The sequence below is a fragment of the Tetrao urogallus genome (genome assembly GCF_951394365.1).
Source record: "Tetrao urogallus genome assembly, chromosome: 4".
Classification (NCBI taxonomy): domain Eukaryota; kingdom Metazoa; phylum Chordata; class Aves; order Galliformes; family Phasianidae; genus Tetrao; species Tetrao urogallus.
Window position 1 is genome coordinate 36,423,833 of NC_136817.1, and position 27,410 is coordinate 36,451,242.

At 40.0% G+C, this 27,410-nt stretch overlaps 1 protein-coding gene across 1 annotated transcript; it reads right to left on the reverse strand.

Annotated features, from left to right (window-relative positions):
• Positions 1-1,680: 1,680 nt before the first annotated feature.
• On the reverse strand, positions 1,681-26,809 carry UGT8 (UDP glycosyltransferase 8; the record flags this gene model as incomplete). The annotated part of the gene is made up of 5 exons (XM_079535050.1): positions 1,681-2,032; positions 3,578-3,797; positions 5,906-5,982; positions 8,324-8,466; positions 25,988-26,809. The coding sequence occupies 5 exons, from the start codon at positions 26,807-26,809 to the stop codon at positions 1,681-1,683; spliced, it is 1,614 nt and encodes a 537-aa protein (XP_079391176.1).
• Between the last annotated feature and the right edge of the window lie 601 nt (positions 26,810-27,410).

The following is a 27,410-nucleotide window of genomic DNA, read 5'->3' on the forward strand; positions in this document are numbered from 1 at the left end:
TTCAGAATGCAGTACAAGTAACTGTACCACGTATTAGAAAGATATCTGTACTGTTATTTATTGCTATAGGATAGAGGCTCATGATGGAATGGTAATGAAATATTGCATCACTGTGTATGAGGATGATCTCAGCACTCTGTTACTGTCACAACTCTTCCCATGTTAGTGAACAACACTAAGTAAAATGGGTTTCCTTCCTTCCTCTTCCAGGCATGGGATTTCAAACTACAAATAAATAAAGCATACACTCACAACGTGTGTAGTGCAAATTCCAAGTAAACAGAATGACATGGAAATAAATGGATAGTTGCCAACTCCGGTTTGGCAGGGCCACGCTGATTTTGCCACTAGGTGCCCTGCCTCCCTGCCCTGGGTTAGCACTGCACCACCACAGGGTTCCGTGTCAGCTGCAGTGATTGAAAGAGATTGTTGCAGGGAGGGTCCGGAGCTGGGGACAGGAGGCACAGCTGCCCCACACTTTGCACTGGCTCAGCTGCACTCCATGTCGTGCCTCCCGCTGAGCCTTAAGCTGGAGGTTGGTGCCTCCCAGCAGGCAGCCTCCTGCCCCGCGGTCTCAGAAGGGACGTTGGCAACTATGGGAAATACGGATTGCGCGGCCCACGCTAAGAGAAAGTAATAGTTTCTCAGATACAACCATTGAAAGAGAACGTCTACAACATTGTGAATTAGAAAAAAAAAAAAAAAAATCCACAGAAAAATAATGAGAATTTATAGGAAAGACATTCAACTTTTAGCATCTTCTTGTTTGTTTCTTAAATCCCAAATAGCAGTTTGATTCTGCCCTGCTTCAGGCCACTACAAAACCTTCTGCATTAAGCACAGGGGTGGATATTTTTTTTGCTTTGTTTCATTTATTTTACTTATGCAAATCTACTTCCCACACAGCCATATTTAAACTGAAATAGAATTCCCTAACATTTTCATGGCATAAATTACATATGTAGAGAAAGGCAACAAATACAATTTTGTATAAATTAAAAATTAAGACTTATTGTAGACTTGCTCAGTACTCGTTTCTCTAAAGCACTGGTAGTGAGCAGAAGAGTCATGCAGCTTACCAGAAAACACAGTATATATTTTTGCCATTTTTCTTCAGTGCTTATTTTAAGAATTTTTTTTTAACGTCTGTGTTCTCAATTTGCAATTTCCTATTTCTTGCACAAGCATCGGGAATTTTTTTTTTTTAAAGAGCATTCTTACACATATTGAACCTTCAACATATGAAACACAGAGCTAGCACTAAGTTCTCTCATCTAAAGATGGATATAATAATAAAAAAATAAAAGGGAAAAAAACCTCTGCAAATAAAAAGAGACCTTTCCTCATTTGGGACACACACATTTAGCTTTAAAAAACTGAAAAGTCATAAATATGATCATTATATAACTTTAGAGGATTAAGGCTTCTAAAAACTTCAGTGCCAAAATAACCTTTCTGCATCGGTATTAAGAATAAAATATTTCTGTTTTAGGTTGTGCTTGGTTTTTTTTTCATTTTTTTTTTTAAATACGTTCCTTAGTTCCACAGAATTTTGTCACATATTATTACATACTGAAGGGGAGTGTTAGAACTGCTTATTGATGTTTTAAGTACTTGTTAGACTAAGTTACAGCGATAAAACTCAATTACTTTACATGAGGGGTTGGCTCATTTCACCTTTTATTCATGCTTAATGTGGCCATTTCTTCTATGCTTGCCATTTGGTATCCCGTTCTGGTAATGTCCATTAACAGTGCTATGTTCATCATTTGACCAAATATGTTTGCTTTGTTTGCGGATAAATTTTGTTAGCTTGGCCAAAATATAATAAAATAAGGCAGCACCCACTAATACAACAAAGGCAATATCCAGTAAGAAATACTGATATAGAGAGATGCTGTAAACAGCAGCACGTAGATGTTGCGCTCCATTGTGACGGAGGATGTAGTTAATCCAGTACACAGTCCGGTTAACAGGATGACCAGGTTGGTCTTTGTGAATTTCAGACAGCCTCTGAGCCCGTTGCCTGTAGCTGTATGAAAGAGATGAAGAAAATGGAATAAGGTAAAAACCATAGCCAGTGCTGAGCAATGCAAGTCTTTGTAAACATATAAATGCACACAGGAGATCAAAAGGTGTCCTTCTAGTGCAGGACTGTCCCATTAAACGTCCTACAGAAGAATATATACAAGGCATAATCTCTTTACATCTGTCATTACAGCTCATTGACAAAGAATTATCAAAAGTACAAAACCACGGGTGACTGAAGGCTGAAATCCACCCTTCAACAGCAGGCCAGTAGAAGGGATAAAGTGTCCATTCCATCTGCTCTCAGGCTGGAATCGTATCTAATCCCAAGTGAATGGATTTGCCTTTCCTGCTCACAGTGGCAACATACTCCAACAGGCCACTCACGCTATTGTGCAACTAAGTTATTAGAGAAACTCAGTTTTATACTAACTCTTTGGCCCAGAGTTCAGCCTAAAACTGATTTTTCATAATGGGTTACCTCCAGCAGAGGATCACATTAAACTCCTTCCCATCTCACATCTGCAGGGTCAACAGATTATTTGAACAGAACTTGCCTTTTTACTGGGGACAACTATACAAGAGAAAGCTGGGGCAACTGAGATTTCTTTAGCAATACTCCTCTTTACTGAGCTTCTGCTGCTAACAAGCTCATTTTTTACAGATTTCCCCTTTTCCAAGGCAAGTGCTGCTTAAAGACTTTGTTCACATGAAAGCAAGAAACATTGTCATCATTGTACTTCAAAACATCTACTAACTTCATACAAAAGAACTGAGCTGAGTCATTCTTTTTAATCCAGAGATTGTCTGCACATCCCAAGTGTTTAAACTGACTCTCCTCAGACTTTGGTATTTCTGAGTAAATTTATTTGATGAAACTAAAAAAAGTTATAAAACCCAGTTCATGAAGTTGCCTGTATTGCATCTGAATGACAAAAAAAAATTGTAGAAAGAGGCTGGGGTCCTCATATACCGCTTGTTGCAAGTTCCAATCAATGTGAATGACCTTTCCAACTCTAAGATCTATGTTAGAGATATCTTCTTTCTGCCCAGAAAGAATTTTTCTTTTTCTTTCTTTTTTTTTTAAATCACTTTTTGACTACCGCCATGTTTTCAGCTACAAGCCAAATGCAGCATCCTGCAACAGTACAGGTGTACTTTTCTCAGGCCTCCTTATGGAGTGCAACAGATTGCTAAATATATTACTGTACTGTAATCAAGATACAAAAAAAGAGATACTGGCCTGAAGCAAAAAGTCATTCAGTCTAGGTTTGTTTCTGTAACCTTGTTGTTCTACTCGTGGCAAACGTCACAGCCACAGAAAAGCAAATGAGATGTGAACTTTGGTATACTGATCAACAAGCTGGCATCTATACAGAAATATTGTACTTGAGTAATCCTGTGAAATGGGAACAACTATTCAAAGTCTTGCCACTGCCATGCACACAAGTAAACACCAACACACATTTTTTCCCTTGCGTGAAGGCTCTGTATCTAACCCACAACAATGAATTAAAATAAAAGCAAGAAATAATGACTCATTCCATACCTGGGATCATTAATAACTTTTTCTAGTGCTTCATATAATTCACTCTCAGTGACTGTCTTCCAGTTCAACAATATTCCCATGCCTTTGGCCTGCACTCGAGTCATAGTATCGTAATGGTCTCCGAAAAGGGGAATTCCCACCACTGGAACCCCATGATACATGGTTTCAAAAATGCTGTTCAAACCGCCATGACTAAGAAAAGCTTTAATGTTAGGGTGACCTGGAAATACAAGAAGCACGCACACACACACAAAAAAATTACATCTCCTTGATGTAGCATTATTGAAGCAATTGGTTACAATACATTTATCATTGAATCACAGAATCACAAGGTTGAAAAGGACCTACAAGATCATCTAGTCCAACCGTCAATTGGATTCTTGTATCTCCAGTTTGGGAAGATACAATGAATGCAATTTTTTTCTGAAGTTTCCACCTACTTAAACCCACTCTGCAGAAATTTTGAATGCATTGGGTGATTTCATTATATATGAACAGAGATGAAACAGCCAATATGAATTAAAATTATCGTGTCTGAGTTGTCTAGAATTACAAACGTCACTCCAAAAGTAACGCTTCCTTATTTCCATGAAAACTACAACAGATGCAAAGAGCAGAACAACACTTGATACAGCAAATTCTCAGCTACAAAACACTGTTCTTCAATATTATTGCCACCAATAGCTGATCTGTGTCCATGAGCTGATTGAGGTGCTCTTCATTTCATGATGTAACAACTGTGTATGGCTGTATTGAATATGGCTTGTCTTTTCATGTCATTGCTCCCCACTGCTGAAATGCATTTCCCATGGCCTCACTTGCTAACAGACATTGTTTGGCCTCCAAAAATGTTCAGCGACTGTCGATGAACATAAATGGGTGCCATTTTGTCTGCAGGGAGGAATTGAATTCCACATCTGTACTACATATACGCTTCCACATCAGACACCATCCTCTAAGATTGCCCCTCTGCTCCCACCTGTTGCATGGCAACAAAACACAGCAGAATATTGGTCAGAAGGTTCAACCTCTACTGCCACAGCACAACATCTGCCTCTGACATTGTGAGCCAACATCAAAGAACAGGAGGCACTACTTTCAGAGCAGTCCTCTTATTAATGGAGTAATTAATACACTATCTACTCCTGAGTAACTGCAGTTGGTGACTAGAACTGGTATTTACCTGTTTAATATTACAAATGAATGACAGAAAGAATGCTTTTCCTTATTATTCATATGAAAGACAAGCTATTTAATAACAGGACAACTGATGTTGCATTCTCTGAAGCTTTACATGCCTTACTTCAGGCTATCAAGAGATGACAATAATGACAGCAATATACTCCCCTACTGCTATGCAATGGAGAAATGAGAGTGCCTCAGCGCAATTTAGTAACGAAAAATATCTACTTGGTTCAGAAGTCATTTGCCTAATAACTAATTACAGTGACTACTCTGGTTGACATGAATGTACACTAACACACACACATTCTTAATGCATTATTCATTATTATACCAGATATTGTGCAAATGCACGAATGTCTAGGTGTCCCAGAAACAGTATTTTGCAGACCCTAGGATCCAATAAATTCAGCTACACTTTAATACAGGAGGAAAGGAAAGAAAAAGCAAATACGCATACTCTAATATATAAACTTTACCAAAAGATGAAGGAAGACCAAGCTTTATTGCTCCATTCTCAGAGCATCTCAGGATAGTTAAACAGAAATATTATTATCAATTTGCAACACATCCCTAATTTCTGTTATGGATTTCATTGGAAAAATTAAAAAATATATATATATCAGTAATATTAATAATAAACATGTCATCAGTATGTTCATGCCTAAAGACTTGGTGCAATATGAACAAATTTTGTATGTTTGGTTTGGAGATTCTTCCATGAATAGTCTAGTTAAGCCCATACCACAGCTTCTTCACTACTGAGAAGTTCACACTTACGGTCACCAATTTGGTGAAACAACAAATTCTAGAAAATTCCCATTCATCTTTCATAATTATTGTTTTTTTTTTATTTTGAACTGCATGCAGTCTTTTCACAACAAACATTTCCATTTATTAAGTGAAACAGACTTGGGAATGACTATGGCTTTCCATGCAACTGACTGAAGAAAGCAATGGAGTTAACACCAGATAAAGAGCATTAACATCAGAAAGAATGTTTCATTCACCAAGACGTTGTGAAGAATGCTATATTCTTGCTCTATGACTTCTTTTACTGTGACTGCTATTTAAATAAAATATTACTGGAAGAGCAAACTGAATTTCAGTGAGAATGAACAATACATCATAATTACAGATACTCACCAAGAAGGTCGTTTTGTGGTAACCATTCTATAAGCTTTGTATTGTTGCCTAGATTCCTTGGTTTGTTTCCTGAAAACCTAAAGCGATAAAATCAAATTGAAGCTACATTATCAAAACCTCCAAAATGTGCAAACTCTAAACAGAGAATCAAACCAAATGATATAGATTTCTCATTACACTGGGATACTGTTTACTCACCATTACAAGAAAACAAATGCTATAAAAGTAATCAGGTATAATTTCTTTTTTTTTTTTCATCATTCATTTCCTTATAATCTGGCTCAAAATGCAATGATCTCTATTTAAATAATGGCAATACAGCTACTTTAAAAAGCGTATTCTAAGCCGTACCATTGCAACTGGAAGAAAGCTTTATAATCCTTTTGTGGCTCTGAGTTTGCTGCTTTACTGAAAATTGATTAGTACTACATGAGTAACTCCACTGATAAGAGCACATCAGCACATAAAAAGTAAACCCCACTACCAACATAAGGCATTCCCATTCTGTTGGTCAGTTTCCGACAGCTCTTAAGAACTGACAGTATCTTACTTTAAAAGGAATTACTAGTACAAGGAAGGGAAAGGGTGACAGTCCAGATTACAAGGCAAGAAGCTACCGATGGAAAAGTTGGGATCAGACAGTAGAACAGCTACATTCTGGTTACTTAATCGACTGCCCAAAATCTAGTGACAATGTCTTGCTCACCTGAGTGAGTTTCTTGGGAAAGTTTAATTAACAGAATACAACCTTTAAATACAAACTGATTTGTGTGCCACATAGACAAATTTGCTTTTATGCAAATTAAATATATTCCAAAATGAAAAAGAAGATGGAAAAAAGTAACAGTGACTAGAGATTTTTTATATTTTCCTTTTCCTGACAGTTCCAGAAGAGAGCTGTCAGAAAAAAAGAAGTATTCTGGTTATTAGAGAACATTAGAACAGTAACTACATAAAGAACCATCTAGATATTCCCAATTAAGTAAAGCAATAAGCCTGCATATTCCATATGTTGAAAAATAAACTGAACAAATTTCTTGACCTTATATAAAAGCAAGTCAACCATAAATCTCATACTGGTTTTGGTGCTAAACAGTACCACATAACTAGAAGAAAATTAAGAACTCTAGGGATTTTCTTGATTTGGCATTCTGACATAAGACTGTCAAGCAATACTATCATTCCCATTCTCAGAAACTTTTAGCACAAAAGCTGCCCTACTTCCAACACAGATCAGAAATCAATAATCTGAAAAGCAGAAAATGACAAAGTGAAACTGGACTCAATTTCATATTTTGATGTCTCGTTATGGAACTCAAATTCCCACTGATGCGACTGAAAGCTGTTTGCTCAGCTCTCCCAAAGGCCCTACCTCACAACTAAATATCTTCCCATCCCAGGAATTATGACAGAAAGAAATAGGAGTTAGGTCCCTGTTGAGGGACTTTTTGGATAAGCAACGAAAAATAGAACAAAAAAAGAAACAACAACAAAAACAACACTGGTAAGAACGGCACTAGTGAAATAAAATATAAACAACAGAAAGCTTCAATTGAAATTGTTATTTTTGCATTCAAAAAAATCCCCAAGAAAATATTTAAATGGATTCCTTATTTACTAGAGAAAGTGGATACCTCCTACACTAAGAAATCCAGCAAAAACATGATAAAAGCATAGCACAATACAAAAGGCAGTAAGATCAACTGAGATGAATTACAAGCCAAGCACTGCTGCAGTCTTCACAAGGAACAAAGAGCAATGGTTCACATTAATTCCTCTAAATTATATTCCAACGTGATGAAGCACGTAAAGCAGAGCAGACTAACAACAGTTGATCCTCAATTTGCACATTAAGTTTAGAGAGCCTCTCACAATGTTTTTACTATAACAAAAAAATCTTATTACTTATTCTTTCTTCTGCAGATCTTTTCTCTGATTCCTTGAAGAAAAAGACAATTAAGAGGAACAATTATCAGAGTCCATGTTTGCATAAGATAGGGGGGAAGGAAGTAGGAAAGCTGGTAGGAAAGGTGGGTGAGGGGAAAGCAAGCCTTGAATCCTTCATGGGACTAGATAAGGAGAATGACGCACTCACTCCCTAGAATGGCTTCTTGATTAGAAGTGACACAACTAAGTCACAAATGTTACAACCTTTTACACTCTTTTCACTGTCCTCAATCCTAGGATATAAGTTCAGTAGAGGAGTATATAACCTATACATTATCCTGCCTCAAAATCATTGCTCTTTCTTATTGCCAGAGGACCGTCATGCCTGTTCAAAGAGCATCTTTCAAAAGAGTTAGGTTCTCTGTGCCACCCAGGCTGATTTCAGATTCTGCATTAGATGCAATACTAAACATGGCCCAATAGGAAATGACCGTGCTTTCAATTACCCCAAGTACGTGTCATTGCACCTACCTCCAAATAACTCGCTGTGGCAGTCTTGCCAGAGCATGTGCTAACTTGTTTGCAACGTCCTCTGACAGATATTTCACTCCAGCTCCAAACGACACGAGGACAAAGCCATTTTCATTAGCACCGTTCACCCATGTTTGGAGATCCTGTTGAAGTAAAGTTTATGCAGAACACTTAGAAGCACAGGTAACCAACAGACACATTAAATAAGCATTGCTTAGCACAGGCATTTTCTGGTCCCTCATTACTTCACAGGTTAAATTTCAGCAGTCATAAACATTTTGGAAATTACTAAGTGCAATGTTACATAAATGGTATAGACTATGAACATCAAAATTCTTTCAGGTTTGTTCTAGCTTCTGTATTAACAACTAACCTCCCAAGACAATTATTTAACCTGTTATTTGGCACATTCACATGTCAAACAAACAAACAAGAAAAACAACAAAAAACACTCGGTATTCTCACACAGCAAAATGTAAGTAGATCTGTCTTGAAGTATCAGCCCCAAAGTAAAACACAGAGGAAAAAAAAATGAAGAAAGTCAGGGACTCAATTATACCATCTCCAGCATTGAAGAAAATGATAGTACACAATAAAGGTTATTTTTATTTAATTAATATAAAAATAATAAAACAACCTGACAGAAGCCAGAGCCTTCAAAAAACATCTCCCAGCACCAGGCTGCTGCAGCCCTCAGTCCAAAGGGAGGCAAAGCAGGCATGAGGAGGTCTGCTGCAGTCTTAGAGCATCATTCCCAAGTGTTGAGATGACGTGCCAGAGTGTGCTATGACACCCGCTCCTTTCAGTCAGGAGCTAAAATGGCTGTTCAGTACAATGACAGAGACTTCATGTGTAAAGGAAAAGGCACAGTCTAGCACCTCCAAGCAACTGTGATTACTGCTGAAATCAAGGGTGAAATTTTCATCGGGACTGAAGAAATCAGCAGGCCAGAGACGTGGCCTGAGCCTAGCTGGCACAGGAGACTTCAGAGCTGATGCATTTACCCAAGGCCTGAGCTCTGCTAGCTGTAACTTGCAAAGAAAAGAGGAAAGAAACACACCAATATCCATACAGTTCTAGTATCCAGACCCATGTGTGTATTGCTGAAAGTCTGCTCCTAATACACGAGTACCTGAATATGCACTTCTCTGTGCCAATGTCATCTCCACCTCCTAGCTGTGAGGGAGAGGAAGGTGGCAGCAATGCAGCTGCTCTGTGACATACTCTGAGGCATTCCACACACATTTCCAAAAGACCACGAAGGTCTGCGAGCACTGCCTGATGCACTGAACTCAGTCTCAGCTCTGTGCTTCAGACTCAAGCATCCAAAACGCTGGCCATCCAGCTGCTGTTGGCCAGACAGGCCCGGCAGATCTCTGAGCAGCAGCCAGACACCATTGCGGGATGCATCTGAAAACAGCTGTGTCTGTGAGGAGAGCAAAGCAAGGCCTGTGCCAGTAGTACCAGCTTGCAAGCAAACCCACACCAAGTGCTGCTGGGCACCCTCAAGGTGTCACTGTACTAAAATCTCCCTGCACCGATTCCAGCCACATTCCCAGCTAGCGTGGCAGACAGGTAACAGTTAAGTTACAAAGGAGACAGCAAAACCTGAGCCTCGGGGCTGACTCTGTGGCAGTGGGGTTTATGTAACTGGTAAAAACGCAAGCCAGCAGATGCACCTACCTAACACTAGCAGCTCTCTGCAGAGTCAGAAGAAAAAACATCTGAGGGCATTAGATGGAGCAGAGCTGCAAGCTAAACAAGTCTCAAACACAAGAGCAATGTCATCAGTCTTCAAAAAGAAAACACAGAAAGATGTGAAAGGTCCACCGTGCCACTGCTTGTGGAAACAAATTCAATTTCTGATTTCCAATACAACTGTTTACAGTGGAAACTAGACAGTTACCCCACTGACTTACAGGTGGCAGCGTGCCAATACCTTATTTTTCCCAGGATTGGTTTAACTCCATTATCATCCAATCAAAATGTAAGGCTGCTCAGCAATAGGAAATGAGCAAAAGGAAAATTAAGTGCCCTGTTCACAATGTGCCCCTTGTCCTGGCAATAAATAGCAGGCTAGACAGCAACGGGGCAATGCTGCGCTATCGTATCTGGGCACAAAACCACAAAAGCTATCACAAAAACCAGCAGGCATAACAAAGAACCATACATTAGACGCTCGTCCCTGTTGTGCACTGGAAAAAGGGATTTCCATTTTCTCTAGAATTCATGCTTCATTTTTCTTCATCTTTTTTCCAGTACCCTTTCTTCTCCATCTTTTTTCCTATATCTGCAGAGGGAAGGGGAGTAAGGGAAAAGGAGGGGGAAGTGTGTGCAACCTGCCTCGAAACTGAATCACTTATTATTGCCTACACTTTTGGCAGAGAAGTTTCCAGATGGTTTTGTGATTTATTTCAAGTTTGTCCTTGAATTTTATTTAAAGACCTGAGGCATGCTCCAAAAATAATTATATTATACTTGCTTAGTGGTTCAACTACTTACATCTTGAGCTACTTCCTATCTGCTCTTTAAAGTTAAACAGAAGAAAAAAAAAGTGGGCTTCAATGATAAGTCTTTCTGAAAATCAATCATGTACTGTGCTCTAAATGACAAATATGAGACCATCTGCAATACATGATCATGTTATACTCCAAGAACTAAAGTTACCTGTTGTGAAACTCCATGTGTCTTGTGTTCCCCTTCATGAGCAGGATGCAATTTATTTCTTAGTATGTATCTTCCACACAACTATTTGTTTGTGCTGAATTATCTTGTGGCATTACAAACGTAAGGCTCAAGAAGCCAGTGAGGGAGACATTCTGCTGCACATCACACTTGCAAACAAGGAAGAACTGGCCATGAATATGAAGGTCAAGGGCAGACCTGTCTGCAGTTATTAGAGGCAGTTGTACAGGATAATGAGGACAAGGGTGAGTCTCCTGAACTTCAGTAGAGCTGACTTTGGCCTTTAAAGGGACCTGCCCGGAAAATAGGTGCTATACAGTCCTGGAGAGAAAAGAAGGGCTCAGGAGCATTGGTTGATATTCAAAAGCATCATCTCCTCCAAGCTCAAGTCCAGCTGAGAACATGTTTACTTAAAAAACCCAAAGAACAAAAACCACCATTGCTGGCACTGCTGCTGAAACACTTTTCACTCAGTATCAAAGTCCTATCTACCATGACTTAGGCTTGGTCAGATATGTGGTTTCTACTAGAAATTAGCCTGCTGTAACTCAGATAGAGCTCCCAAGACTACTACTACTTCTCTCCATCGAGCTCAATTACAAATTCTGTGTTCACAAAGGTCACAACTTTGTGATGTATTCAGATAATTCAAACTACACATCATTATGTACACATGAGAAGGCGTGTAGTATTTCCTCACACTGACATTTCCAAAACAGTATTCAACAATCTCCATGTGTAGCAAATAGCTATTAAGTTTGAAGAATTTTACGTAAGTGGGAAATGAGAAACGAACTTTACTCTGTACCATAGCAATAGAGTCACTCTAAAAGCAGGCTTTTGCATTTTATTATTGTGCAATAGGAAGGCAACCTATTTTATGTTATTATGGCTCATTTCACAGCCAAACCTTTGTAATTCTTCCCTTTGAAACATGTCCTTGATTCAGTAGAACATATAATAAATGTACAAACATTATGAAGATATAGGCTTTCCATGGGGGAACTTCACATTTTGACAGGCAAGACAAGATCCTGCCAGCAGATTCAAACAGAATGAACTTGTTTGCCATTTTAAGTGAGATTATAAAAACTAACAGAATGCGAATACCTTCCTTTTGTGCAAATAGCAGCTTTTTGAGTGTTTCCTCTCTTGATTCACTTCTTAAGAGTGGGAACACATGCACATCTGTGAGCTCTCACAGCAGGATCCAAGTAATTCAAGTTTCCATTAACTTCAGAGGAAGCACACCTGACTTCAACAGCCAGGCGTATGCAAGGAGGTGAAGTGATGTTTGCCACGCTCTGAGCTGCAGAGGCATAAACCAGCTCTGATTTTACAGGTGTTTAACTGGATAAAGGTAAGTGCAGTAGGTGAGGACCCATCTCCGAGAGAAACCATCTACATGGCTATCGGAGGCTTCCAGACCAGAGGTGGATGATGCCTGCCCAACTCAAATCTGAAACTTAAGAACTTGGAATTTGTCCTTTGGTTCTATTTTAAAACACAAAATTTGACAGAGGCAAAACTGTTCTGAGCCAAACTAGAAACAATCCAGATTTTCAACTCAGTTTATCATATTTTGACACCAACTAGAAGTTCTTCCATTCAAATTTGTCTGCATTTTACTTAAGCCTTACTTCTTGCTGGTAGTAAGAGGAATTGCTTGCCTGCCTCCTGATCTGCAACTCCTTTCCAATCTGCTTCCCCAGAGGGGTGCTGAAATCACCGCTGCGCAGGAGCTGCAGAAAACAAACTGCAGACTTGTCAGAACAAAGGTTCTCCATGCATATATTTGTATAATTTCTGGCATAACATAGCAATAATTAAATAGGATCACTAAACATTGCTAAAAATACAAGAGTCGGGGTAAAAATGAGGAAATGGAGAACAGGGGAACCAATGCTCCCTCTTTGCAAAGTCACATGAGTTAGTGATCTGGAGGAGTCTACAGACTCAGGTTCCTTTAACTTTCTGTAACTATTTCTCGAGACTTTTTTTTTTTTCTAAGTACAGATTTCCTAAGGTAAAGATCTAGCAGAACTGGATCCAAGTGAGCGGTGTTAATAAACCTTTGGTTGCAGAATCATTTGAATGTTCTGCTATAATAAGCTGCACCACGGTACAAGGCTCACCAAATTTTGTACTTCCCTGTTCTTTATGTAGCATATAAAATATAGCAGTAATAGAGTAAAAAAAAGAAAAGAAAAGAAAAAAAGCAGAGTACAATCTTGGCACATGAAAGAGACTGAATACTTTAGCATCTTCATTACTATAGCCATGCACTAAATTCACGCATATATATATTCCTAATAAGTGCTTTGTGAAGCACACAGAAATAAGCAATGCAGGATTAGTAGCTCAAAACTTTTGTTTAGCTCTAATCTTGCAAAACCTAAATCACAGAATAAACTATGCTGATACAGTAGAACTCTTTTTCCCCTTAAAATTTCAGCATATCTTGCCACTCCATTCTTGAGTTGCCTTTCTGCTTTTGTATTGACTTAGACCACATGAGCCCTAGCGCTCCAACAATCACTGTCAAGAACTCAAGAACAGAAACCAGAGAAACCAGCTTTGCATTCATCCGGAGAGAAGGAACACAAGCATGGAGTTATCCACCAGTTACTGAGCTCTTAAGACTGGCAGTCACATAAAAAAACCACTGACCTACACTGGAATTAAATGAAATCATCACTCTGTACACTAAATAGCTTCACAGATAACTAGGCTTACCCACTGTGAACTTAGTTATTTTTTCTTTTAAATCCACTTACACTCCTGTCCTCCAGCACATTCTGTCTTCCTAATTTAATTATGCACCGTATGAAAATAGAGCCAGAATGAGTCACTAGGCCTCCCTTTGTTAAAAACCATGTTTTTTCATTTGGGCAGCATTTTTCAGCTTCTCACTTGCAGCATGAAAGCCACTTCATTTTGCCCAGTTTAAGTGATGTTTAAAATTTGCTGTAAATTCAGTTTGAGACTGAATCAGGCACAAGAAATATTTCAGTCCTAGCCCCGTCTGCAATTGCTGACATTTCCTTCACTAAGACAATCTGAACAACTTACCAGAAGTTCTGAGATACAGACCTTGTTTTACCCATTCTGTACTAGGTATCAAAGCCCCAACCAGTTCTAACTCCAAAACTGTGAAGAACTTGAGAGCACAATTCTCAAAATAAGGCAGTCAGTTCTGAATGGAATTTCAAAAAAACTTCCTTCAGGCACTTATGTAACTTCCAGCTGAAGAGAAATGTTGGGGCTTCTAATGGTAAGATCACTAATAAGTTAGACACACAGGTGCATACTGGGACTTCCCAGAAGATACAAACAGCTGAAAAATCCAGGACTGGAGAGAGATCCACAGAAAGAACTTCTGTGAGGCAGGCTGCTTTCTCCAGGCTTCCTCAGTAGGTAGCAGAGAGGCTCACGCCCAGGACAAGCTGGGATGCCTCACTGGATACCGCTCCTCCTGGGCCACTGGTGCCTCTGCCAGCCACAGTATGAGCGAGGGGGAGCACAGCCCATGTGAAATACCAGAAGCTTGTTAAGTCAGCTATTCTAGCAAGTGTTCAGCTCTGGAACTGAATTTTGAGCTAACTTTTCCAACTGAATGTTGTTTCTCATCCAACTACAGCTTTATCTTTTATATTCTCAACAGAAAATCATCATCTAATAAATACTTTTATTGATCACCATCTTTACTTAAGTGATTAAATTAACATGTGCTACAGTACAAAAACACTTCAGCGTGTCCCAATTACAACTCTGTGTCAAACCCTGTCAGGTCTGCCTGTCCTCATGTTAACATTCATAAAACTCGTATTGTTTGGGCAAATCAGGAAAGTCAGGCACCATAACAGTTTGGGCAAAACAGAAAAGGGATTGTAGTGGTGAGCCTTCTTTTGAAGTTCCCTACCAGTTGAGTCAGATCTCTGTTTTTCCTTATGATGATTGCCTGATTCTGACATTACAAGTTCAAGGAGGTACCAAATTACTTTCAATTATATCCCACATCGGATGTTTTTTCTAAACCCTTTTAAGATGGCAGTTAAACTCTTACAGGTCTCACAAGAAAGCACAGCGCTGACACAGATCAAATAAAACGCAGTTGGTCAACATTCCCTTCCTGTTCCCCTCCGCCTGCAGGTAGGAGGCTTTCACACACTAACCAACTGGCCTCGTGCCCAATTCACCCCTTTCAGGCAATACACATTTGCTTTTATAGCACTCCCTTGTGTAACTCACATATACCACACACAGACTACCTGATCAGGCCGCTGCTTTTTCAAAGCTAACAGTATTTACTGCAGTCAGAGCTTAGCACAGGAGCTGCTGTTACGACCTTGCCTTGTTCTCTTCTCTGAGTTCAGCTGGCTGTGCACAATCATTTCTCTAAGACACTACATTATGAAGGGTGAGGGATTTTGCATATAGATCGGTCTTTTATTTAAGTTGTCCCTTGTGCCTGCATAGGGAGAATATAAGCACTTATTGATTTATGCTCTCCTATAGGCAGGATGGGGGTTGGGGGAATAAATAAACCAAATAAAATAATCTTTTTACCATTCTCAGACAGGAATGCCATTGTGCCGACCCCACTATGTGAGCTTTGTTCTGTTTGGTTTGCTAATTAGCTATTCTTAGCAGGCTTGGATGCTAAATGCACAGCTGTGACTATAGAGTGAGGACCCAGCTGGCAGTAACCAGTGGTGCCTAATACTGAGCTTCGCTTCAGATAAACAAAGTACACAAGTACAAACATAACCGGGTTTAATAATCGAAGCTTTCCCTGTTCAGCTGCTCGATTGAAATGAGCAATAGCACAAATGTCTGTTCTCTGAAGATGGTTGCAAACCACCACCCTCCAATGGGGAGCACAGGCGCGCTATGCAACTTCGGCTGCAGAATGCTGCTCAGGGCAGACAGAACCAGACCTATTTCAAAATAAATAAATAAAATAGCTCTTTGAAGCGGACTTTAGAAAAAAGATAATGACAAACGAACAGAAAGGTACACAGTTTTTTTAGTGACTTAACTTTTCTGACATGTTCTAAATAGTATTTTTCTCACATGTAGTATTTAAATACTCTACTAATACATTTTAACTTCATTTCAGATTTTATTAAAAGAAAAAACAAAACACTGCATCAGCAGAGGCAGTTAAAGGCCACATATGAAGGTCACATCAGAAGTAATGCCTCCTATTTGCTTCCATGGAAACTGCAATACATACAAAGAGCACAGTAACACTATTTGATAGAGCAAATTCTTAGCTACAAAACACTATTTTTCAACAGCATCACCACCATTAGCTGTGCACTTTCACCCACCTACCTACGATGAACAAGAGTCTGCGCACTGCACCTGTCAAAGTCTGCACTAATGAAGGTGATCCACTGTCTCTACTGCCACTGCTGAAACACACCACCCACCACCTCACTGGGCTCACATCCACAGTCTGGTCTCTAGAAACCTTCAGCAGCCATCAGTGTCAGTGGGCGTCATTTTTTCTGCATGGAGGAATTCAACAACTCTTTGCTTCATGCACACTTCCATGTTAGACAACACTCTGTCAGCCTGCCCCTCTGCTGCCAATCTGTCACATGGCAACACCATGGAATGGAATACTGGTGGGAAGGTTCAGCCTCTACTGCCATACCACCAACATCCGCTTCTGACGTTGTGGGCCAACATCATAAAATACAAGACGCTGCTTTCAGAGCAGCCCTCTTATGTGCAAATTATATGACCTTTATTGTCACTCAGCAAACAGGGTCCTGTCGCATCACTCGAAGGCTACAAAATAATATGTCTGTCTGGGTAAAGCCAGAGAAGCATCATGACTTTAGGCAAAGCTTGATGTTTGGCTTGACTTGCCATTAGTTCGCCTGTCACTTAACAACCCATTGCAGTATCTCCTGTGCAGAGCAGAGGACACGAGGCGCTGCCGTGAGCACCAGACTGCAGTGACCGGGACAGTCGCGGTGCCCTGACTCCACACATCCAGCTGCCAGCTGGCTAAGCCACAGCCCTTGGCTCATCTCCACAACATGCTGAAGGTTATTTTTCAGCTAGCAAAATTCCTGCCTTTTAAAAGCATGCTGGTTCCATTGTATCAGAATCTGCACTGTTTTGTAACACCAGACTCAGTTCAACTAACACCTGCCACACTCTTCCCAAGCAGAACAAGCTCATTCCTGTGCTTCTCAATTAATTAATCACAGATTCTTTTCTCAGATACAAGCTGCTGTCCATCACCCACTTCTCTACTGGGAACACGTAACTGAGCTTAACCTTACAGAGTTCTATTTCTCCCCCTAAATTTCCCCCCCCTCCCCCCCCCTTCATTCTTTCTGTCTGAATTCAAACTGAAACTTCAAAAAATGAAACTGAAAAGGTCTTTTTTTTTTTTTTTTTTTTTTTTGGCAAAGTCTCAATTTACAAAGCTTTGTATCTGTCTTCCTTAGATACACTGATGTTGGCTGACCTGCACCATGTACCAAGCTGATAAGAAGCTAATATATCTCAGAATGAATAAGGCAATTCCAAAAACAATAGTTGAGGTATAAAAGATAGCATATTCAGGTTATAGCATCAGACTCAATTCCTCTATTTCTTGCTGTCTAGAGCTACTGTCCGTAAGCTACTCTAACACTCCCAGTCACAAAATAGAACATAACTTCTGAACTGCTTCCTGCAAGGTCTCCAAGCAGTGCTAAGTGCTCCACTGGCACATATTATCTAAGAACTCTGCTGATAACAAAGTGCTTCTTTAACAGTATTAGGCACAGATTCAGCCCTGCTGGGAAACACATTCAGTGTCTTCCTACTGTTTCTCACTAGTTTAGTACATATACAATGCCTGTTTGCCTCATCAGAAACACACTGAAAAGTATGTTTTAAAACACCTCATGAAACTTCTCAATGTCTAGAATGTTGCATTTTTTCATCCTCGACCTCTAGTGCCTTTTCTCATTTGACGATCAGTACCAAAAGAATGTTTAAGGGCATTTAACTTTGAAGAGGAATGAATTTCAGACTCCAAACACCATTAAGAAACACAGCACCACAAGCCTTTGTCTTTTGTCTGCCTGCTCTAGAGTTACAGCATATCCAATGAAGCCTCTGAGAACACAGTCTACCTAAAACTAGAGGTCAACCAGAAACTGCTGTGCAAGTACTTCCCTGATGCAATGCTCTTCGTCAAAAACCCATTACTCACCAGGCCTTTGGCAAACGCCCTGGGAAAGCAACCTTGCTTTACAAATGAATGGAAGAAAGGCAGTTGAAAACAAGAAGCCTGCCCTTCAAGAGAGGTTATCAAAATGACTGCATACTGACAGAGCAATAGGTACAAAAATGGCATCCTCACATCCAGGGTTCCAATTAAAAACATTGTTGGCACTAACACAGAAGCAGTACTTTTTTTCCTCTTAAAAAATAAACACAACATCCTCTAGAACATGTAAGCATGCACAGAAAAGAAGTATTACATGCAAACCAAGGTTATAGCAAGCCTCCTATAATTTCAGTAATTGCATATGTAGTAGAAAAGCTGTTTAAGAAGAAGGGTGTTGTTTTTTGTTCTAATACGGATAACTGTTTTCACTTACTCCACCTACAGGACATTAGGTCAGATTAGATTTCAACAACTACAGGGATAAGAAAATTGACAAGTAGCTGAATTTTACATCTAGGCCTTCACATTACAACTATTGTCCTATAAACCCGTCCATAAATCCGCATTATAAAGTAATTTAGGCAAGCCATTTTGTTTTCCATTGCTCCAGTACAACATTTGTACTCTGAGGATGGCAAGAAAGCAAAGTTTAACCTGCAGCTTTGATTTGATAATGACAAGTGGTTACTCGCTTCTCATTCAGGTTGAATAGTTTTTCCCTCTATCCTCCCCTCTCTCTTTTTAAAAACATATGCATGCATATATGCATATATGCATATGGGCGGTGTGTATATAGGTAGTCAGTCATCAGCCCTTCTTTCACAGGCTTAAGATCAGCTGGCTTCCAAGTCTGTTTAAGTGGTAGGATGTCCTACCCTTTAATAAAACCCCCCTAATCACAGCTGGTTGGGGTGATGCAGAAGCTCTTCAGAAGGCCCCACCTACTTCCCCAACACCACCTTTGCATAAGCATCATTAACAGGGATTAAGTATTAAACTGGCCTTTGCTAAGCAATTCCCTCTTGTCACCCCTCTCCAGACCTCCGATCCCTCAGGGCCTCACAGTGCCAGCAGGATGCAGCACAGCTGCCAGCACACACCCCAAGGCACAGCAGCTCTCAGCACACAGGCACCAGAGCATGGAACATAAACTGGGACACATCAGCCAGATACCCACGTGTTTTCATGACCTAAAAAACTATCACACAGGTGATACACAGATCAGTGTTTTGCTGTCTTCAGAAGCTAGGAACTGCTTATCCTGTCGCTGGCTACGCAAGATAATTCGGATAGTCTTCCCAAGAAGTAGTGGTTTTGTCCAAAGAATTTTTCACAGCCCTGTTCATCTCCCTGGAGAAAGGAATAAAAGAGTGCACTGTCAAGACTACTGAGCCAGACTATGAAATACTTTATTATTTTTGGATGTAAAATATGCTCATAAATTTCAGTCGTAAATATGCTGAAGTTGGACAACGAAAAACAAGAAGCTGAAGACATATTGGTAATTCTCCTAGTGCTTTCCAAAAGATCAGATAAAAATTTCTGAAACCACAATGCTGAAGAGGTTATGCATCACCTACTCTAAGCTGCTAAAAAAACATTGGGGGCAATGAAACCATGGGTGACTGTGCCCCTCCTCCACCCTCAGATGTCACCAACCCCTACAAGTGACCCTGCTGCAGACTCAGGCATTCCATTGTCCTCAAGGATGGCTGTCTCCTAAACCTGACCAGCAACAGGGCAAATAAATGCCCAAGCAGGTTATTAGCTGAGCACAATGTATCCTAATGTTTTACCTAAATAACTTCTAAACAACTTAGGCACCTGACAAGAAAATCTGGCATGATTACAAAGGTTTATTTTTTAAAATCAATAACATTAATAATTAGGCTTGCAGCTCTTGAATGTCAGCTCTGAACACCCATAACTGTTCAAACACACCATTCAAACTGATGCATTCCAAATACTAAAGAAAAGACGTGCATTTGATAACAAGATCTTACCTGTCATTTCTCTACATGATGTTAGGAATTGTAACAGTCTGGCAAAAACGATCAGAGAAATACAACTAGCTCATTATTTGCCCTCCATACAGCTTGATCTCACAAACTTGCACCTGACACTCATGCACATTACCAGAGTAAATTTTATTAATTTGTACACTTCAGTACAAAAATGAATTAGAACATTTTAGATCAGAAAAGCTTTTTATTGTAATAGCTTACACTAACCTTTTCTTTCAATTAAGAATATAGTCAAACACTTTCTGATGCTTTAGCTCTCAGAAATTGACTTATGCAACACCCAAGTTCTGGACCTTGCATTCTCCACTCCAGTCACTTGAGCTAAAGAAATAACCACGTTATATGACTATCTATGAACCAAGTGAACTTGATTTTTGCTGGACAGCACAGAATCACTGAAGGCCACAAACGTGGACTTTGGTTACCAGCGTCCTCAGGAGACTCAATGTTTGCTCACCTGAGTGCTGGATGCCAGCTTCTGTACTCAGAGCACCTCCTTCTTAAGTGTATTGGAGATGCTTAACTGATTTCCAAAATCACCACAGCATCCTCTTCCCTTTCTCTTCCTATTCAGGTACATGCTGAGTCACATTTCTTTCCTAATTTGAAATGCATCAGTATAGCTAGAACAATCTTCATCAACCTAGCAATACTGGAGCATCTGAGACTGGAGATCATGACAGGAAAAAGGCACTCTTCTGAGGACCTCAGACTACGTTTCCTTGTGTAGCAGAAGTTCAATAGTCCATGGTAAGAAAGCTGGACTTGGAAATGTACTTCAAGGCCAAACTGTGAGATTATATGGTACAGTACAGAATTTATGCAGTGTCCCATAAACTCTGACATCCTTAAAAGGCTTCTGGTCTCCTAGCTTAATAATAATACACATTTTAAAAGAATTGCTTCACATCATCAGAAATTCATTACCAAAAGGAGCTAAGAACTTTTCTCCCAGACTTAAAAAAAGAGATGGGTGCTATGCAACATGCAACAATCTACTGTTACAGTTTGCAAAAGCTTACAAGTCCTTTAATTCGAATGAAATAAAAATCTGATGTAAGGAATGTCTCCTTATTGCCCCATTAAATTTTAAAAGTAAATACTAGTGCCAGCTAATGCCAGTCTAAATAAGCAAGGGACTGCAATACTTGAAAGAAAATGAAACTTTTTAGCAAAGACAGTTCAAAGGCACCAATTTGTTACATAGATCTAGATCTGCTCAATAGCAAGATTAGATAAGAGATCTACAGAGAAGAGCAAATAAGTTACTGTAATTACTACTTGATGACAACTGTGGCTGAAAGGTTAGCTTTTACTTCTGAAATGTGAGCATTCTCGTTTGCAGTGTAAATTTAGTCTACTCAGGTAGAAAAGAATTAAAAACAAACTGACCTTTGTTTCTCTTTTCATAGCAACAGTAAACAGCATTCAGAGCAAAAGAAGTTCCCCAAGATCAGCACTGAAGAAAAGCAGGATATTACAGAGAGGAAGTTATGAAACTTTAAAAGCTGCGCAGATATGAAGAAAGAAAAGCTCAACTCACATTTCAGAGGGCATGCCTGATTTTAGTTAGTGATTTTTTCCATAAACACTAATACAGATGACTTCAAGTACAACTATATCCAAACTGTGGGATTCAATCAATGTTCAAGTGTGCCTGTATAACTAACGGATTTAAACAAGTCTTCCAAAACAACATTCGCCGTCTTTTCTTACAGCAAAGTTCCTGCTTGTTTTCAGTGCCCTTTGCCCCTCCCTCACAACAGAGCTGGCATTTCCCAGTGCTACTGCTTCCAAGAGCCACCTCATTTCTACCCTTATTCAAGGACGTATCTTATCAGGCTGTTTAATGCCTAACTATGTATCCACCTACTCACAAGATACAAACACCACAGTAGAAGTCTCCCATTGTTTCTTAAAGGTGTTATAGTAAATGCCAGTTTCATCCAGCTTAATAGGATCCCTCTGGAAAAGTGTGATACGAAGGAGGCAAAAGAGCCTTTTACTTTTTAATTGCCACTGTCAGCTAACTAGAAAATACTCTCAGGTGACACCATGCATTGACAAGTTGAAGTCAGCAATGACCCTCTGAGCCTGATATTTGTTCTGTCTCCAACTTCCTTTAAGGCTATGATTACCCCTGACCAATTCAAAATACACTCTTCACAGTTATCTATAGAAACTTGGGACTCTTTGCGATACATGGGCAAGTTTTTATTCATTTATTGGTAATAGGTACAGTCACATTAACAGATTTGCTTTTCTTCTTTCTTTCTTTTTTTGGCATTCCCTTGGGGGAAAGCAAAAGGTGGATCAGAGGCTCATGTTTTCAAGTGTCAGGGCAGGCTGCACACCAAAGCTACGAGTGGTAAACTGCAGCTCTAATTACTACAGAGCTCAGCATGCACCAAAACTCATGTCCACTACATGAGGTAACTGCATGATGCTGCTTTCTGATCTCTGAATGGCAATGAAGACGTGCCCTGCAAGTCCAGTTTCCTCCCCATGACGTGTGATGTGCATAGTTAACAGATTGCTCCCACAGGGACTCCAAGCTGCCTGTACCTAAGCACCGTACCAGCACAGCAGGAGCATGTTTGGCTCTGCACCTACCCTGTGAGTGGTTCAGAAGCTTGGCTACCTTCACTCTGGACATTCGCCAGTGTCCCTACAAAACATGTAAGGTAAAGCCATCCAAAAGGACCCTTATGTTCCTTATGTTCCCTGTTAGACTTCAAGTATTCAGGTAAATAAAGCTGCCAGTTTAGCACTCTCCAAAAAGCATCTGGTTTACACGTACCAGAAGTATTTCACAAACCAAGCCAGCATAAACTATATGGGGGCAACTGTGAGATTTACATGATCGTTCCACAAACCTGAATAAAAACGTTAATATAGATTAAACAGAGCAAAGAGAGAGTTAGGCCCCCCTCCTCTTCCATGACATGGATATTCAGTACTTTCTCCTGTGTACTACTTTAAAAACTTTATAGCTTTCCTTTAAAGACATTGTAGGGAAAGCCCAGGTGCAAGGTCTGAGCAACTGTACAACACAGCTACAGTGCCCACCAGAATCAAACAGCAGCAATACTGTGGCTGTTTAAAAGGCCCTGACCTTTGTTTTCCTAATGGACTGTTCCATTACTACTCTGCTCCCTTTCTTCCTAAGGCCTTGTTAAAAACTAGAGCTTTTCAGTTTCACTTAGGAATTGTGATAATTGCTAAGGAGAGCAGCAATGTTTTCTTTCTTTTTCCCAACTACAAGGTAGCAGGCCCTGGAGCTCCACAGGGAACACTGGGCCCCAGGAGGAGCAGGCTGGACCCCAACACCTGAAGGCCAGCGCCCGCAAGAAAAGGCTTGCCACCTCCCCACTCCAGCCCAAGGGCTCGAGAGCCTGCTGTGGTTTTATAAAGAAGACTTGCTATTGTATTGTGTGTGAATTTCAACTTGGAAACACAGGCTATTTTTTCCCTAGAACTTTTCCAGCTAACAAAGTGGACCAGGCCTACACACAGACAGCTGTCACCAGCCAAACATCCCTCCTTCTGACGACCACCATCTTCTGAGCAGCACCAGCCTTGCGGCTTACAGGCAGCTCCTGAGGCAGCATCTTTTCAGGCCAGCAACCGCAAGTGAAGCAGCTCTGCAGCAAATTAACACTCATTATTCCAGGGTAAATTTTTTAGCCTTCTGGACAGGTCTATTTTCTGTTTATGTGTGTATATACTGGTATATAAACACATTTTCATACACACATATGCATATTCTTCAAGCAAAACAGGAAAATAAAACCATTCCTTTAATTTCCTTCCATTTCATTTTACAGAAAAGAAAATATCTACTTGCTTTGGTGACTGTTAGGCTATTTGCTTGAAGACTAATCCATGGAGACCAAAAGGCAGTGTTAGTACAGTACACAAAGTCATCATGCAACAGAAAGATACTTTTCTTCTTACACAATAAGAAAATATCAATTTAGAAAACGAACAAACAGAAATTCAATCCAGCCAGTAAGGTCTTCTTGAGAAGAATACGGCTGAACTTTGTTAAGACAGCAGAAGACTACCTTTAGTCTGTTTTCTTAGGATATGTCTGTATGCTGACTAGTCAGACACTTTCTAAACATAAACATTTATACATGGGTGGAGTATATAAGAAGTGCTGTTTTGTTTACTTACAAAAGTAACAGGCGAGCTGTTATGGGAACCATCATCAAATAACAGTCATGTAAAAATAACCTAAACTTTTTCTCCCCAAACCATGGCAGGCTGCACTTGTATCCCTCTGTGATATTACAAAGAGACATAGACAGTGACAGTGCCCTAAGTGGAAACATAATATTATCCTAAAACAGAACTCTTTTTGCAAGGTCTGTCTGCTGTCTCCAGCAGCTCCTTACTCCTGAATTCTCATTAGAGAGTTCCTCTTTCCGGTGCAAGTTAGGCTACCCACAGAAACATCCTAATCTGTGCTGAGATTAGACAGCCAGGACATGCACAAGTTTTTGTGAGGACACATCAGACATTGTGTATCATCAGACAAGCTCTAGCATATTCAGAGAGCCCTGGCAAGTGCTTGCTCTCATCCAGCTCAAGTACATTTAAAGCTGAGCTGAACAGGTGAAAACAAAGGAATTGGTACAGCGTTACAAACCCTGTAGCATAAAGCAGAGAACTGTCTGATATTTTTCAAGTTAATGAAAAAGCCTATTGTTAGGTCAGAACACTGACGGTGTAAAGAAGAAAAAACAGCCTTCCAAGACTATTTTTCAAGGGGAAAAAAAAAAAGAAAAAAGATGAAAAAACTGGCCTGGTAGATTTCATGCAAAAAGCACAGAAGTAAAGGCTGAATGAAACACTTTTAGAAGCAGCCAAGTTTTGTTGAGTGGTGCAGATCTACCTACCTATTTATCACTGAGTGATAAGTGTCTATTACTAGTGATCTCCAATTCAAGATCAATTTGTTCATGTACAAAAGCAGAAGTGCAAGTGACATGATTTTCTATGAAATTTTGTTCTGCCATTGACACTCACTATTGTGCTGGTGAACAAAGGCATTCTTGGCTATCAGGTATCAAGACCACATGGTGCACTGAATTAATCAAGCTTAATTATTAATCTATGCAGTCAGGATTTCCGGAGTCAATCCAACCACACTATTACTATGTCAGCCTGAAACTCGGTGCCTGATGGTAAACGAGTGCACTGTAAAAATCTGCACCCGAATACAGCCCTGGTGTTTATTACGGCAACTCAGAAAATCTCCATTTGATCACCTTTACACATTTTATTCACGCACACCTAGTTTTAAAGCCATTTTTACCTATCAAACCAAAGGAAGCAAACTCCATAAAAACATGAATACCGTGAAATTAAAGATGGCACAACCTATTAATGGGCTTAGTTAAATATAAGCTTATTCACCTGTTCATTCATGTTTTAATCCACATTTGGTTAAAAGTCACCGATGTAATTTTCAAAGTAGTGTGCACTGCTTTTTTCCTCTACTGTACAATTAAGCACTTAACTCCAAAGAAGAATACTTCCTGCAACCTCAAAAGTCTCATTCTGAGTTTGCATCTCAGTTTCTCTCCCTGCCTCAAGCCAACTCCAGTTACTTCAAGGGTATATTCCACTGAGCAGCAACAAATCAAGTTTTAAAATTTCAAGATACTAGATCCCATTTGAAATCCACTGCTTAAAACCGTCACTCATCATACGAGGTCAAACAGGTACCGCAGAAATTACTTTAAGCTCAGCAAACCTTACTTCTGGCAGAGGGCTGGCCGGTTTGGTTAGGATTCCTCCCACATAAACGACATTCGGTAGCGTTGGTCTTGGAAACTCCAGTGCTATATCAGTACAAAGCATCCACAGGCTGGATCCGTGAACCAAGTCATACATAGATCGTTCTGGCAGAACCTTGTGCTTCTGCATTATCCTTTCATATTTTGGCAGAACCAAAAAGCTGACTCCAAATCTTGAAATAAGATAAACAAAAGTATTTTTCATCCTCTCAAATAGGTTCATGCGATCTGTAAGTAGTGAGTTAAATTCTGGAACGTAAGAGAGCGGCGCTGGAGCACCCACTTCTGCTGGATACCAGAGGCCAGTGGAAAAGACGGCATACTTAACCCCTAAAAGGTGAGCTATAACAAATCCACACATCTCATTGGGATCTACCAGCAGCAGGTCAAACTTTTCCTGTTTCAGGGTACGCATGAGGTTTTGGTTGCCAACAATCATGTCACAGTTCTTTGAATAGTGGTCTAGGATGTCGAACAGTTCCAGGGCCGTCAGTCTCCCAGAGAAGATACTCCTCATCTTGGACTGGAGAAAGTCATCTGATGTGCTGCTGTTAAAGATCCCTGGGTAGCGCTGAAGTCTATAGTGATTAGATGGAGGAATCTCTCTGCCCTCAGAGAGGAGAAACACTGTCTGGTGACCTTGGTCGTGCAAGGCTGAGGCCAGAGTCTTGAAAATATAAAGATGGCTTTCAAACATAATTGGCGGCACAACAACAATTTTGGCAGCCCTTGCTATCCCAACAGCGCTCCACAGGAGGATGAAAACTGGAGTGTACGGCTTCATAGCTGAAATGAGAAACAAGAGCATTACATCAACAGCACACAGGTTGGTATTTTACCTGGAAATTAAAAAAGAAGAAAAAAAAAAAGGTATGTTTTAACTCAGTGGCTATCCCCTATCTCAAAGATGTCTTTGCAATTGGAATGGGGAAGAACAGTGACACAAGGCTTTAGAATAGGTTTGGTAGTGTTCATTTTCCAAAAGGTCTGCCTTCCTCCCTCCCTCTCTGTTTCTATCCGGCACAGAGGGTAGATGAAACCTCTTCCAGCACGGGTAACAATACGGCATCGGCACAACATGGCAGGAAAACTGACAAAAAGAATGAGGTTAGTGCCCTCCACAAAGATACTGCATGCATTGCTTCTGAATTACACGTGCTATCTAACAGCTACAGTACCTTGAAGTCAGGTCAGAAAGCTAGACCCTGTAAGATCTGGGATTATATTTAAAATCACAATTACACTGTAATCACAATTACATACTGTGTGAATTGAACACTACCATACTAAAAGACCCAAAGGCTAAAAAGCCATACTAATTCACATCTGAAGGATGCATAGGACGTTTCCTTTCAGCACAGAATATGACTATTTCATAGATATGT